This window comes from Plecotus auritus (genome assembly GCF_963455305.1).
Source record: "Plecotus auritus genome assembly, chromosome: 3".
Classification (NCBI taxonomy): domain Eukaryota; kingdom Metazoa; phylum Chordata; class Mammalia; order Chiroptera; family Vespertilionidae; genus Plecotus; species Plecotus auritus.
The window spans coordinates 130,455,233-130,471,350 of NC_137772.1; the positions used below are offsets into that span (position 1 = coordinate 130,455,233).

A 16,118-nucleotide genomic window follows, 5' to 3' on the forward strand; every position below is an offset into this window, starting at 1 on the left:
TTCTCTCCAGGCCTCCACCAGGGCTGCTGATCAGCCCCGCCTTTTTGATCAGGCCCCGTTGATAGGCCCAGAGACTCTGACTGGCATAGAAACTGACCAATCAGAACCAAATCTGGGTAAGCTGTGAGGAGCCAATGGCTGCCTAGGAGGCAGAGCTTTTGACGCTGACTGGCATAAAAACCGACCAATCAGAAGCAAATTGGCCAGCAGAGGAGGGCAGTTGGGGGAGAGATCAGGTCTGCAGGGGAGGGCAGTTAGGGCGAGATCAGGCCGGCAGGGGAGGGCCGTTGGGGGCGAGATCAGGCCGGCAGGGGAGGGCAGTTAGGGGTGATCATGCAGGCAGGCAGAGGCAGTTAGGGGCAATTTGGGCAATTGATTAGGGGCAATTGATCAGAACCGACCAATCAGAACCAAATTGGCCAGGAGAGGAGGGCAGTTGGGGGCTATATCAGGCTGGCAGGGGAGGGCAGTTGGGGGCAAGATCAGGCTGGCAGGGGAGGGCAGTTATGGGTGATCAGGCAGGCAGGCCGGCGAGATCAGGCCAGCAGGGGAGGGCAGTTAGGGGTGATCAAGCAGGCAGGCAGAGGCAGTGAAGGGCAATCAGGCAGGCAGGCAGAGGCAGTTAGGGGCTATCAGGCAGGCAGGCAGGCAGAGGCAGTTAGAAGCTATCAGGCAGACAGGCAGAGGCGGTTAGGGGCTATCAGGCAGGCAGGCAGAGGCGGTTAGGGGCTATCAGGCAGGCAGGAAGGTGAGCGGTTAGGAGCCAGTGGTCCCAGATTGAGAGAGGGGTCCCCAATTGGAGAGGGTGCAGGCTAGGCTGAGGGAACCCCATGCCCTGTGCACAAATTTCGTGCACCGGGCCACTAGTATAATAAAAAAAATAAATAAGCAAACATAAAATGTGGGATTGTCATAAACAGGAAAGTTTGGAATAATAATGAAACATTGTTCTTGATAGTTACCACTCAGTGTTATTAACCCTAAAGATATCTAACAGCTTTACCTTCAATATTCAGATATTAAATTAAAAATTACCTCCACATTTTCAGTGAGAAAAAAACAACACCAACTTTCAAATCTGAATTGGTTATAAACAGAATCCTTAATCTCAAAAAAAAAGTATTTTCCTACTTGTTCAAAAGTAACTTTGAGATACTGGATTTTCTTCCTTTCCTTAGCTTTAGAATATAAGTTTACTTTTTGGTATACCTTATATGATGATTCATTATGGAAGTATTATGCTGAAAACACCCAATATATGAAAAGATTACAAAACTTGAAATCTCAAGAGTAGGCTGTACACCCTTTTTCATTAGTAATCATATGAACTGGACACAGCTACCGTAACTGTTCAAAAGTCTCAGTTCCAGTTCTCATCGAGTTGATAGCTCAGAGATAATAAGTAGGAAAGTGCTTTGAAAACCATAAAACTGCCATAAAATATTAGAGGCAAAAACCAAAGTAATGAATAGTAAATATATACACATATCCTAAATTCACCAGTGTGAGTCACTATCACTGTTAAGTATCTTTTTCTAGGAAGCCTGATGCTAATGGAAGAAAAATATCAGATAACTGAAATTATTACATTGTGGCTTTATATTTCATCCATAAGGAAACTGCATATTTTAATCTTCCTCTGAACTGTCAATTTTCTAACAGTTTGTGGATTTTCAGGAGTAAAAAAAATAGGATAAGAATTCTAAGATAATTAATCAAGGTATAAATGGCATTTTGAACTTTAGGGGATTATCACTCCACTGGTAAGTTATTACATATGCACATTGTAGAGTTTGCTGCTATGTTCTTATTTAAAGCAAAGCCAGAAAATGGAAAATTTTTCTTTAACCTTTTTCAACTGTGATTCCATTTTCAGACATTCCTCCTTCTTCTGCTCCAAAGCAATCTCTAGTGTCTTTAGCCGTGAGTCCTTTTTCAGTCCTGAGGAAGCCAGGGAAGAAGCATGCTCTTTCAGATCCAAGAGTGAAGCCTAAAGAAAGCAGCACACATCTAGAATTAATATTAACCATAAATAAAATGGAGATATAAATTTTTAAATCTTGGTGGCTAGTAGTTTCTTTCTGTTATCATATAGTGACATATTTCGATTTGAAGAACATGAAATATAAAACAATATTCACTTGCCCTAGCCGGTTTGGCTTAGACGACAGAGCATTAGCCCACGTCCTGGGTTCAATTCCAGTCAAGGGTACTTACCATGGTTGCAAGCTTGATCCCCGGCCCTGGTCAGGGAGTGTGTGCAGAGGCAACCAATTAATATGTCTCCCTCACATTGATGTTTCTCTCTCTCTCTATCTGTCCCTCTCCCTTCCACTCTCTAAAAGCAATGGAAAAATATCCTCGGATGAGGATTAATAACAACAAAAACAACACCAAAAAATTCACTTTAACATTCAAGTCCTAACTAAAATAAGATGAATTCCCAATAACAATTGAATAATGGTCTAATGAGTTCAACCAATACATATCCATTCCCACAGAATAAATGGAAGTAGATCAAGCTATGTGAATGTAAGTAGTCAACCTCAGTAGTTACACTGACTTAAATATAAAATACGTTTCCCTTTTAGAAGAAAAAGTCTAACAGAAACTTAAATTTCCATAAATTTTCTTAAAAATTTTAGAAAGAATATCCTGAGGATGTTCCTAAATCTCATGTACATTACCTGAAGACAAGGCATTAGCCATTTTTGCTATTTATGTCACATTAACAGGATTCTCCAAAAACAAAATAAGTAGATTAAGTTAACATTTAACATTTCTCTGCCAATGATAAGAGCTGTTGTAAATAAATTGTTCTCCTTTTATTAAACGATCCAATCTACTATGTCTCTGCAAAGCTTCCTTAAATATACCATAAGGCCTCCCCAAAAGGCTTGCTATAGGAATATTAAGAAAAATCGTCCAAACACTTTTTTATGTGCATTATGTAAACACCAACAGCGTATACACACAATGCACTGACTAAGCAAACCAAATAAATCCATTTTGGTGATCTTAACCTCTTTTTCTGAGAGGTCGCCTTGCAATAGGCTGACTTTTTCTTTTAAGTCTTTAAGATCTTTTTTGTAGTTATCAATTTCCTCTTGCTTCTCTCGCTCATCTCTGTCCCGCTGCTCCTTTAAGCGTTCAATTGTCCGCTCCTGGTGAGAGAGCACATCAATACATGAGAAAATCCCTTTCATACTTCTATCATATGACTATAATTCAACTTTTATCAGATAAAATTTCACACTTCCATGCCCCACTCAAAAGTGATAAATTGTCAATAATTTACTTTGTAAAGAATTCATCCTTCCTACCTGCCTTGCTATAACAAAGATCTGGCTTTGTTATTTTGATTCTCTTGGGTTTCTTTTCACATAATCTCAACTAGTATTAGATAGCCCTAAAGTATGTATTCTTTTAGAATAATTCCATTTATTCAACTCCCAAATACATGTTGCCTATAAGGCAATGGAAACAACTCACAATTCATATACCAAAAAAAAAAAGGGGGGGAGTTTTATGTTGAGTTTAAAACATAAAAAGGATAAAGAAGAGAAACCATTAAAAATTTTTGTCAACAGATACTCAGGTGGTCTGAAGTTAAGTAATTAAAGTGTATCTCTGGGTATTATTTACCAGTATATTCAGGAATCAAGCCTTGGTTCCTGGCAGGCAACTTGAAACATTGTGAGTCTAAGAGGCTTAAGGAGAGGCTCCATATCTCAGGGACAAGAGGCTTAAGGAACAGTGACCCTATTCCTTTAAAAATATCCTGGCCAATGTGGCTCAGTGGATGAGTGTTGACCTATGAACCAGGAGTTCAGGGTTCAGTTCCAATCACGGCACATGCCCCAGTTGCAGGCTCGATCCCCAGTAGAGAGTGTGCAGGAGGCAGCCGAACAATGATTCTCTCTCATTGTTCATGTTTCTATCTCTCCCTCCCTCTCCCTTCCTCTCTAAAATCAATAAAAATATATTTTAAAAAATATATATCCATGGGTAAGGATTAACAAAATAAACAAACAAAACCAAAAATAAAGATCATAAATGGGGAACATAGGGCTAATTCTAGAAACTTCAGCCACTGCCCTGTAGTATAGAATCCATCTTGCCTAGGGACAGATACTTAAATTGCAACAATGAAATAGATTTTCTTTTCCCTTATACTATGTATGTCAGAACAGTTCAGGAAGCTCTTTTCCCTTCTGCCAAAGGGATTTCTTCAGTATTCTATATCCAAGTCTCATCACTAGAAAAAATATTAGATTAATGAGAAAGCAGGAGAAATGTGTATTTCTGGAACAGTCTGGACCAATCACTCACTTTCTCTGCCAGGGCCTCCTCCAAAGTTGTCAAGGCAGTATCGGTGTTGGTGGTATCAGCCTGCAAGGATTTGACTCGTTCTTTCAAGCTGCTCATCTGCTTTTCCTTATCTCTAAGTTGCTCTTGAAGATTTTCAATCTGAGTGTACATATACATTTAAGGAGGGAAAAAAGAAATTAAAATAGTCACAACAAGAATAATTTTAAGTTGGAAACAGGTAGATCAGGGCTATGAGTATGTAGCCTGTAGAAATAATTTAATCCTAAAGATTTCCGAACTGCAAGCAAAACTTTAAACCCAGAATTTATAGCCAGAACAGAGAAAAGATGCACAAACCCATATACATGAATCTCTAAAGAAATAAATAAAGTAACTAGGGAGAAAAGACCCAACATACAGAGATGGGGATAGAGAGAGGAACTATGGAGAGGAAAGCCACGAGAAACTGGATTACTTCCAAAATGATAGCGTAAATTCCCAGAGGAATGGCTTCACAAATAACAGAGGAAGGACAGAGAATGGAACAGCTAGACAGTAAGAAAAACAAATCAACTGTATAAGAAAAACTGTGGTTTTCTATAATTTTTATTGAATTTATTAAGGTGGCATTGGTTAATAAAATTATACAGGTTTCAGGTATATAATTCTACAGTACATCAACTATATATGGTATTGTGTGTTTACCAAGGAAAAACTATTCTTAACTCATACTGTTAAGTTAGATTTTTATATCATCTTTTATCTAAACATCAATTTAGCATAAGCTCTTTAAGGGCCTGCTTTATTCCACAGAGGAAGAAAAAAAAAATATCTGTCTAGAGTCAATGAGAATTCTAAGCAGAATAAGAAAAGCAAAAAGATTTGGTAAATTTAGAATAGGGTGCCATACATACTGTAAGGCTTGGATTTTTATTTAACAAAGAAATAAGTATACAGGTAAACCACTGATAAGCCTGCAATAGGTTCCAGTCTTATCAATAAAAGTCCATATTATGAGAGAAAAGATCATCACAAATGAAAAGCATTGTTTTTCCTTTAGTTTAATCAGACACTACTACTGGAATCTCACATGGATTAGTATTTAGGTTGATCTCACAACCATTCAAAAGAATTTTGCCACTCAAAAATCTAGTGCATACTTTATATACATTCAGAATGCAAATCCCTGGTGTTTACATGTTTAACCAGATATTCAGGTCATTCCAGCTGCTAAGATATAAACCTTATACGCACACACACACACAAAAGGATATGGTCATGCTGTTGATTAAAGTGCAGTACAAGAACCATTATTTAAAATGAAATTTCACAGAACCAACCAAGTATTATATACAAGAAAACAGAGATTGGTTTTACGAGCTCACCTAATATGCAAATAGCCCTTACATAAAAATAACACCCTTCTTTCTCCTCCATCATTACTATCTAAGAAAGAATTTAAGTTGTCAACAATTATACTTGTATGATCTACATGTAGTCAAACTATTAAAAGAACCCATTATTCTTTGCTGGCAAAAACTTTTCCTAACAATGCTCAGGTGCAAAGGCTGCTAAACAGGTAAAATCCCCATTAACAAGTTCTCCCTAAACTACTTCTTCAATTACCCAGGTACCTAAACAAATTGACTGTTGTGGGGTTGGAGGGGAGGAAAAAAATGTCTATCCTTGGACTCCTACTTACTTTTAAAGTAGAGGAATAAACACTCCATAGTGAAAGGCACTGACAAAATGAAGAAAGGACAGTGGACACTAAAAATACCTCCTTTGGGTAGGTTTGCCATCAGTTAGGAAAACTTGAAATAGACATGTATGTGCAAACTAGCTGCACAAGCATGGAACAAACCCAAAAGATGCTATGTGTGATGTGTGGGAGAAGTGTGTACAAAAACATTTTTTCCTTTACCCAGCTTCATGATGAATAACAGCTGAACTTTACTGAAAGCTCCTATTGCATATCTTCGCTTTGCTTGTGATTCAAAATTGTGCTTTTTTTTATCAAGGATCTCTGGTTTATATGTGTTACCAACCAGCTGGTATATGAATGCTACCACATTATTCTTGACATTATTCTCTTCTTTTTTACTAATCTAATGTTGAGGTTATAAAAGGTGTTCACCCTGAAAGTCCCATATCATTTTAGTATTTATTATGTATTTCAATACAATTTATAGTGGAGATCTTATTTTATACTCTTTAATTATCCACAGGATCTGAAATATATGACTTACAAAATGTTTTGAATACAACAGCCAAAAGAAAAACTGAATCTGTTATCTACATACTTGAATAATTAATAACAAAAAAGATGATTGTTTGGAATCATTAAGTGTAAATAATACTCCTTTAAATATGCTCAGAATATCTACAAACACACACACACACACACACACACACACACACACACACACACAACCCACAACTCTCCATTTTGTAGAAACAGAAACCACAGAATCCCTAAAATACCAACATGATACCAATAACGACAAAAAATAATAATAATAATAATGGTAGTGGTGATAACAAGGACCACTAATACACACAAAAAGAGAGAGTAGTATGTTATGTGGCAGACGCTGTTGTAAGAACTTTATATATAGGAACTATTTAAGCATCACCACAAAACTATGAGATAACTACTAGCCAATCTAGCTACAGAAACCTACTCTTTTTAAAAAATATATTTTATTGATTTTTTACAGAGAGAAAGGGAGAGGGATAGAGTGTTAGAAACATCAATGAGAGGGAAACATCGATTCAGCTGCCACCTGCACACTCGCTACTGGTTATGTGCCCACAACCAAGGTACATGCCCTTGACCGGAATCGAACCTGGGACCCTTCAGTCTGCAGGCCGATGCTCTATCCACTGAGCCAAACCGGTTAGGGCAACAGAAACCTACTCTTAATCACTATGCTATAAATAATATGTTTTATGATGAAAAAAAGGAAAAAAACAATCATACAATGGTGACTCAAGCTTCTTTCCATGAACTATTCCTTATTATTAAAGAGCATTTATTAATAAACACAGTATCTTATTTCTATGGTCATTTATATTAAAATATTATTCCCACCCTACCTGGTTTAGCTCAATGGATAGAGCATCAGCCCGAGGACTGAAGGGTCCCAGGTTCGATTCCAGTCAAGGGCACATACCTCAGTTGCAGGCTCCAGCCCTGGTCAGGGTGCGTGCAGGAGGCAACCAATCAATACATCTCTCTCACTTGGATGTTTCTCTCTCTGACTGTCTTTCCCCCTCACTTCCATTCTCTCTAAAAACTAATGGGAAAATATCCTTGGCTGAGGATTAACAAAAAAATAAAAATTAAATTAAATGTTATTCAAGGGTGGAGGTACAAAATCACTGCAAATGCAAAAGTACATCTTCCATGGGAGGAACATATATCTAAACACAATATACTAAAGTGGCAGACAGAGCCAAAGATACCTGATATCAGGATTTCAGCATCATATTATTAAAATACTCTGTACAGCCTGACTTCAAGGGCTAGAAGCCAGTTTATTCACTTACATGGAATAAGGAGCACTTGACAATAAAACAGCTAAAAAGCTTTTCTTCTTTTACTTAAATAACATTATATATATATATATATATATATATATATATATATATATATACATATATATATATATGCCTAATATGCGAAGTGTCCCCTTGGGAGTTCGACCCACCAGGAGTTTGATCACTCGCTATGATGTGCGCTGACCACCAGGGAGTGGCGTGGAACGAAGGAATGCCCCAGCCACCATGTGGCAGCCAGGGAAGGGAGGCCCCAGCCAGCAGCCAGCAACCGCTAGGGACCCTACCCATGCACAAATTTCGTGCACTGGGACTCTAGTGTTTAATAATATTGAAAATTAATAAAATAATTATTGCATAAAATGATCTATTTTACCATTCTATAGGCTTTTTTCTACTTTATGCATACCCTATCTGATATAGAAAAAATAATGCATTAAGTACCTATTAGCATGTATTTAACTTCTACATGAGTAAAGTTTTGTAGAGACAGAAGGAATTGGTGCTTATTCTATATATCTGTGTCCTTGACAAAAAATGAGGGGGAGGATCAACCAGGTTTATAAATACACTTTATTATCATAGAGAAGAACTAACAATAAAGATTTCAAGAAGGAGCCCGGCCAGTGTGGCTCAGTGGTTGATTATTAACTCATGATCCAGAAGGTCACAGTTCAATTCCCAGTCAGGGCACATGCACAGGTTGCAGGCTCGATCCCCAGTAAGGGACGTGCTAGAGGCAGCCGATCAATGATTCTCTCTCATCATTGATATTTCTCTCTCTCTCTTCCTCTCCTTTCCTCTCTCTGAAATCAATTTTAAAAAAAAGAATTTAAGAAGGACATATTTTGAATAACCATTTAGAGAAAGAAGACATTTATCTTAAAATGACCACTCTAATCATAATATAGTTCAGTTAAATGGGTTGGGGAAAAAAAGTAGAAATAATATAATTATTATATTTAAGGTTTTCTTTTCCTCATACAACTTTTATTTTACAAAGAAAGAGAAAAACCAATGGAACCAGAGGAAGACTAATGGCAAATGCATGCTACATGTGAATTAATCAAATCTGCACAGATTTCTTGACATCTTTTGTTTGGTTTTTATCAGCATTGCCTGTTGTCAAAAACTACCATGTTTTATGTGAGTGATTTATTCCTCATAGTCAAGTGGAACTGATTCCTCTGCCTTTGAGGCCCTAATCACTGAAGGTAGAAGAGACTTCCTTGAGGGTACAGTTCTAAGGACAAGAAATCTCAAAACACTTCTTACAATCACCTGGCTACTTTAAACATCATTTCAGGGAAAGAATTTTTTTGATGTGCATCCACAGTTGTTCTAAGCAGCCATCAGCATCACATTTACTGTGTGAAGCAAGTTATTCCACAAGGCTCTGACATTTTATTGTCTTGGTTAATAATACCTTTCAGTATCAGTGGTAGAAATACAGTGTGGATAAACTAATCAGCTGGCACAGAGAGATCTACAGTAATTAATAGAATCTAAAAAGGAAAAAATCCCTAAGTCCCCTAATGTCTCTAAGCCAGTGGTCGGCAAACTGAGGCTCTGTTGACTAATGAGTTTGCCGAGCACTGATCTAAGCAATTGTTTGTCTACCACTCTACACTCTGGGGAAATGTAAGAACAAGGCACAATTATAATTTTAAAAAATGAGCAGGTTTTGCCCAGACTATTTACAGGGTGGGGCAAAAGTGAGTTTACAGTTGTTCATATGGAAAATAATGCAATTAATAAATAATAATCTATAATAATAAAAGCATAGCATGATAATCAGACCAGACGTCCTTCCGGACGAAGCCAGGGCTACGAGGGAAGCCCAGGTCCTGGGTGCCTGCTGGTGGCTGGAGGGAAGCCTGGGTCCCAGGTGCCAGAGAAAAGCCAGTGCCGGCAGCCGGGGGGAGGAAGGCCTACTCTTGCACGAATTTCATGCATCAGGCCTCTAGTACAAGAATAAACTCTGTGCTCTGGCAAGTGTGGCTTAGTTGGTTGGAGCATCTTCCCGTGCACTGGAAGGTCGTGGGTTCGATTCCTGGTTTCAGGTTCGATCCTCGGTCAGGGTGAGTGTAGGAGGCAACCGATGGATGTATATCTCTCACATTGATGTCTCTCTCTCTCTTCCTTCTTCCCTCCCTCCCTTCCACTCTCTCTAAAAATCAATGGAAAACATATTCTCAGGTGAGGGTTAATAACAACAAAAAAGTAATACTTTCTATAATAAAGATAAATAAAAAGTAATAAACTTCATCAGAGTACTACTATATTTATTTTAAAAACTGTTCAAATTGAACTATACAGGAAATGCAGGTATGACCTTTAGGAAAATACATTCATAGTGCACTGCTCCAGCAGATTTTATTAACTGCTACGAGGGAAAGTAACTTCCTTAACAAGGCTTGCTCATGGGACAGATAATGGATCTAGGCACCTCTTATATTAAAACTAGAGGCCTGTTGCACAAAATTCATGCACAGGAGTGGTCTCTAGGCTTGGCCAGCAATTGAAGTACAAGTGTCTGGCATGGAAGGGCAGGTCCCAGCTGACCTCTGGGCCCTGGGCAGCATCTGGGCCCCTGGGCCCTCGCGAGCCCCCCTCCACCTGAGTCACGGTGCCCCGAGTCCCCACACAGAGATGCGGTGAGCACGGCCGGACGCTGCGGGCTGGGGCTCAGTGTGGGCCTCTGGGACGCCACACAGAAGCCAGGTGGGCAGCGCACTCTCTCCTGGCCGGCCTCGCAGACTGGCTCCTACGTGAACCCATGGGGAGCCCAACCGGCCCCTGCGGTCCCGGAGGCTGCAGCCCGGCTCACCCTGAAGAGGCCACACGGGTGCAGGGCAGGCTCCTCACAGGCACCTGGCACCTGAGCGCAGGGGCTTCCCCAGCGCGCAAGCCTTGGTGTCCCGGGGGAGGGTAGCAGCGGGAGTAAGAGCAAGCTCAGTGGACATCCCACATTCTCACTGCACCTCCGTCCCTGTCACCCCTGTCGCCCCCGCCCCCAGGTAGTCAACACCCACCATGTTCCGTGCCACCCTCTGGTGGTAAGTGCACGTCATAGCGAGCAGTCGAACTCCTAGTCGAACAACTGCCCAAGGGGACAATTTGCACACTTGCACTTTTATTATATAGGATAACTGGATAATATGAAGCAAAAGCTAGTGAGACCAAAAGTGACTGCCAGTCAAAATCTGCTTAGTAGACAATTATAGAAATGGTTCAAGTACTGCTTTCTATATCTGGCAGGCATATGTAAAACCTTGACCAACCTTCCTGTACTACAATTGCTCAAAAAACAAATAGGATCCATAAATCCACAATGGCAATCCTTCTGAGACAGTAGCAATAGTGAGACAGCACTTAAGACCTCAATGCACATTATCTATATGAATGGTACCCCTTGAGTTGTACAGTAACAATGGCTATCTAGATAGAAGTCTTACATCAATTAGTTTACTACATTTTAGTGATGAAAGAATCAATATTTTTAAATAACCAAAGCAGACACACTAGGCTTAATTAAAGAAAGAAAAAAACAGCCATTATCCCTTGTATTATTTACTAACAATAACAAAGTTGAAAAAAATCAAATAATTAATAATAGAAGGCTAGCTAAATTATATATGATCTGGATAGAATATTATGAAACCTGTATAATTCAAATACATGATGATTAAATCAAAGGTATTTGAGGGAATCTTATCGAATTTAATAAAATTTTCCTCAGAAATTTGGATTTCTAATCTGGAAAACTCCTCTAGGAAAAAAAGTGTTAGGAGAAAAAAATAAGGTCTGACAATTACAGAAAATTAAAACAGATAAAGGACAAAATATATGTCTGATACGTGAAGCTATTTTCTTCTAGTTAGGAAGTACATACTAGTGTGGCAGAGAGAAGGAAAAACACAAAAAGCTACTTCATCCAAGTTTGATTTAACAACTTCTTCATGTGGTTATTTCAACTTCTCAACTAAAGTTGACAGGTACCTGGGCATCTATCCAAATAGCCATTTCTACAGGTAAGAAGGCAATGCAATGCAAGTTAATTCATGTCAAATTATAAGCAGTTTTAAGCAGAAGAAAATATTGACTGTGCATCAAAACTTTAATCAAACATTCTTTTTTTTCAAATCCTTTGTCCCTTTCTACTTACCTAGGTATTTATTACTCTGACAAGTTCCTGCTACAATGTCTCCTGAGATACCACTAAGAACATTTGTCACAATAGAGATCTGACTGCTCCATATTGACTTGTTAACTACCAGTTCTCAAGTTTAAAATGTGTGGTCAGTCAAAAAAAAAAGTCAGGACATTCTGAACTAAAGCTTGCCAGACTCTGAGAATATTAATATGGCATATTATCAATAGAAAATGATAGAGATACGCAGGTTCAGACATTTGGTGTATGTGCTTGGCTGAGGAGCCAATGGGGCGAAGCTACCATCTGTGGGATTATGACTGAACGCCTCTAAGTCAGAATCCCGCCCAGGCAGAACGATATTGCAGCGCCGCGGAGCTGAGCCTCGGTTGGCCTCGGATAGCCGGTCCCCCGCCGTCCCCGCCATGTCACGCCCAACCACCTTGCCGCAGCGGCGTGGCGCGCTCCACCATGCATCAGGACCAGGGTCCGGTGCGGAGAGCCCTTCGTCCTGGGAAACAGGGTGCAGCCAAAAAGGGGGCCACCCCCACGCCCTTCACATAAAGCACGTTCGTGGGGAACCTGGCGCTAAACCATTCGTAGATGACCTGTTTCTGGGTCGGGGTTTCGTACGGAGCAGAGCAGCTCCCTCACTGCGATCTATTGAAAGTCAGCACTCAACACAGGGTTTGAAAACAAAACAAAACAAAACAAAAAAATAAAAAAAAGAAAATGACAGAGATAAACAAATCCTCAAATTATTCACTAAAAGTCCAAAGAAATCTATAATAATAAAAGCATAATATGCTAATTAGATCAATGTCCTTCTGGACAACCTTCCAGACAAAGCCAGGGCTACGAGGGAAGCCCGGGTCCCGGGTGCCAGAGGGAAGCCGGTGTCAGCAGCCGGGGGAAGGAAGTGTTTTAATAAAGGTCAAAATGACTTCTACATTGTACAAAGCACCCTATCTAATAAAAGAGTAATATGCAAATGGACCATCACACCAAGACACAAGATGGCTGCCCCCATGTGGTCAAAGATGGCTGCCCCCATGTGGACACAAGATGGCCACCACAAGATGGCCAGCAGGGGAGGGCAGTTGTGGGTGATCAGGCCAGCAGAGGAGGGCAGTTGGGGGAGATCAGGCTAGCAGGGGAGGGCACTTGGGAGGAACCAGGCCTGCAAGGGAGGGCAGTTAGGGGTGACTAGACCTGTAGGGGAGGGCAGTTGGGGGCAACCAGGCCGGCAGGGGAGGGCAGTTGGGGGTGACTGGGCTGGCAGGGGAGAGCAGTTGTGGATACCAGGCCTGCAGGGGAGGGCAGTTGGGGGGGACCAGGCCAGCAGGGGAGGGCAGTTGGGGGTGACTAGGCTGGTAGGGGAGGACAGTTAGGGTGACCAGGCTGGTAGGGGAGGGCAGTTAGGGGCAATCGGGCTGTCAGGGGAGCAGTTAGGTATCGATCAGGCTGGCAGAGGCATGGTTAAGGGATGATCAGGCTGCCAGGCAGAAGTGGTTAGGGGCAATCAGGCAGGCAGGCAGGCAGGCAGGCAGGCAGGCAGGCAGGCGAGCGGTTGGGAGCCAGCAGTCCTGGATTGTGAGAGGGATCCCAAATTGGAGAGGGTGCAGGCTGGGCTGAGGGATACAACCCCCCCCCATGCACGAATTTCGTGCACCGGGCCTCTAGTTACAATATAAGCCTTTGAATAGTTCTTATTTATATTATGCCCTAGAACTCAAAAAGAAAGCCTTTATCCAAAGGGTATGTTCTTTCAGGTTCAATCCTATTGCTTCCATGATAATGTTGATAGAACAAGTTTCCCCAGGTGAAAAATACAAGGCTATTTAAAAACACAACCATCCTTATCCCAGGAAGGCAATGTTGGTTCAATCAATATAATGTATGTACCCTATTAAAACCACATGGCTCATCTCAATAAATACAGAAAAAAGCATTTGACAAAATCCAACAACTTTTCATGATAAAAACAAAAATACACTAGGAGTAGAAGGGAATGTCCTAAACCTAATAAAAGGCATCTATGAAAAACCCATAGTTAACATCGTGCTGATAAAAAATGAAAAGTCTTTCCCCTAAGATAAAGAACAAGATAAGGATGTCTACTCTCATCACTTCTATTTATCATTGCACTGGAGAATTAGGGAAGGGCAATTAGGTAAGAAAAGATATATATTGGAAAGGAAGAAGTATAACAATCTCTATTGACAGATGGCATAATCTTATATATAGAAAATATTAAAGAATTCACTACAATACTATTAGAGCTAATAAACAAGTTTAACAAAGTTGCAAAACATAAGATAACAATATTTAAAAATCAGTTGTATATCTGTATATAAAAAATGATTAACCTGATAATGGAATGGAAACAATTCCACTTACAATAGCATCACAAATAATAAAATATTTAAAAATAAATTTAAAGAAATACAAGACTTGTAAACTTAAAACTACGAAACATCAATAACAGAAATTAAAGACAACATAAGTTTAAAGACGTCCTGTGACAACTGAAAGACTTGATATTGTTAAGATGGCAATATTCCCCAAACTGATAAACACATTCAATTCAATCCCCCTAACAAAATTCTAAATGCCTTTTTTACAGAAATGGACACAGTGATCTCAAAATTCATATGGAATTACAATAGACCCCCAAAAAGCCAAAACAATCTTGAAAAGAAACAAAGGTAAAGGTTTCACAGTTCCCATAACAAAGCTACAGTAATCAAGGCAGTGTGGGGTGGCACATGGATAGACATATATATCAATGGAATAGAATCTGGAGTTCAGAAATTAACATGTCTATGGCCAACCGATTTTCAGCAAATGTCCCAAGACAACTCAATGGGGGAAAGAAGAGTCTTTTCAACAAATGCTGATGGGACAACTAAATATCCACATGCAAAACAATAAAGTTGGATTCCTACACTACACAATATACAAAAATTAAATTGGATCAAAGACCTCAATAGAAAAGTTAAAACTATAAAACTCAGAGAAGAAGATGTAGGACAAAATCTTCATGACCTTCAATTAGACAATATTTTCTTAGATATAACACCAAAAGCATAAGCAACAAAGAAAAACCAAGATAAATTAGATTCAACAAAATTTAAAACTTGTGTGCATAAAAGGATATCAAGGAAATAAAGAGATAACCCACAAAATGGGAGAATATTTGCAAATCACATATCTGATATGTTGGAGCCTGCAGAATATATATTTCCTAGAAGTCAACAATAAAAAGACAAATAACTCAATTTGAAAATGGGCAAAAGATTTGAAAAGACATTTCTCCAAAGAAGACATACAAATCACATGAAAAGATGTTCAACATCATTAGTCACTATGGAAATGCAAATTAAAACCACAATAAGAGCCCTGGTTGGTTTGATTCAGTGGTTAGAGCATTGGCCCACAGACCAAAGGGTCGTGGGTTCGATTCCCGGTCAAGGGTACATACTTCAATTGGGGTGCGTGTAGGAGGCAACCAATCCATGTGTCTTTCTCATATCAATGTTTTTCTTTCTCTCTCCACCCCCCTTCCATTACTTCCACTCTGTCTGAAAATTAGTGGAAAAAATATCCTCAGGTGAGGATTTTAAAAAACCACAATAAGATACCAATGCACACCCATCAGAATGGCTATTTTTAAAAAGAAATAACAAGCATTAGTAGGAATGTAAAATTATGTAGCCACTTGAGAAAGTTTGGCAGTTCCTTATAAAGTTAAACATGAATTAACATCAATTCCATTCCTAGATATACTGTATATTCAAGAGAAACGAAAAGATATATTCATACAAAACCCTGTGCTTGAACATTCATAGAATCATTATTCATAATATCTAAGAAGTGGAAATAACCCAAATTTCTATGCACTGATGAATAAACAAAATTTGGTATATTCCTTACAATGGAATAATCAGCCATAAAAAGGAATAAAATACTGATACTTGCTACAACATGAATGAATCCTGAAAACATTACCTTAAAGAACCCAGACACAAAAAACACATCCTATCTAATAAAGAGGGAATATGCTAATTGACCCTCATGCCATCGTGGCACC

The 16,118-nt window shown here is 39.4% G+C and overlaps 1 protein-coding gene across 4 annotated transcripts in view; it reads right to left on the bottom strand.

The window, feature by feature from the left end:
- Window positions 1–16,118, bottom strand: part of ERC1 (ELKS/RAB6-interacting/CAST family member 1) — a 512,141-nt gene that overhangs the window by 368,535 nt on the left and 127,488 nt on the right. For all 4 annotated transcript variants that reach the window (XM_080660553.1, XM_080660552.1, XM_080660551.1 and 1 more), the window contains 3 exons: window positions 4,333–4,470; window positions 3,024–3,164; window positions 1,850–1,990 (listed from right to left, as the gene is read on the bottom strand). In XM_080660553.1, the coding sequence (XP_080516679.1) occupies window positions 1,850–1,990; window positions 3,024–3,164; window positions 4,333–4,470 (420 nt within the window). The remainder of the gene's footprint in view (window positions 1–1,849; window positions 1,991–3,023; window positions 3,165–4,332; window positions 4,471–16,118) is intronic.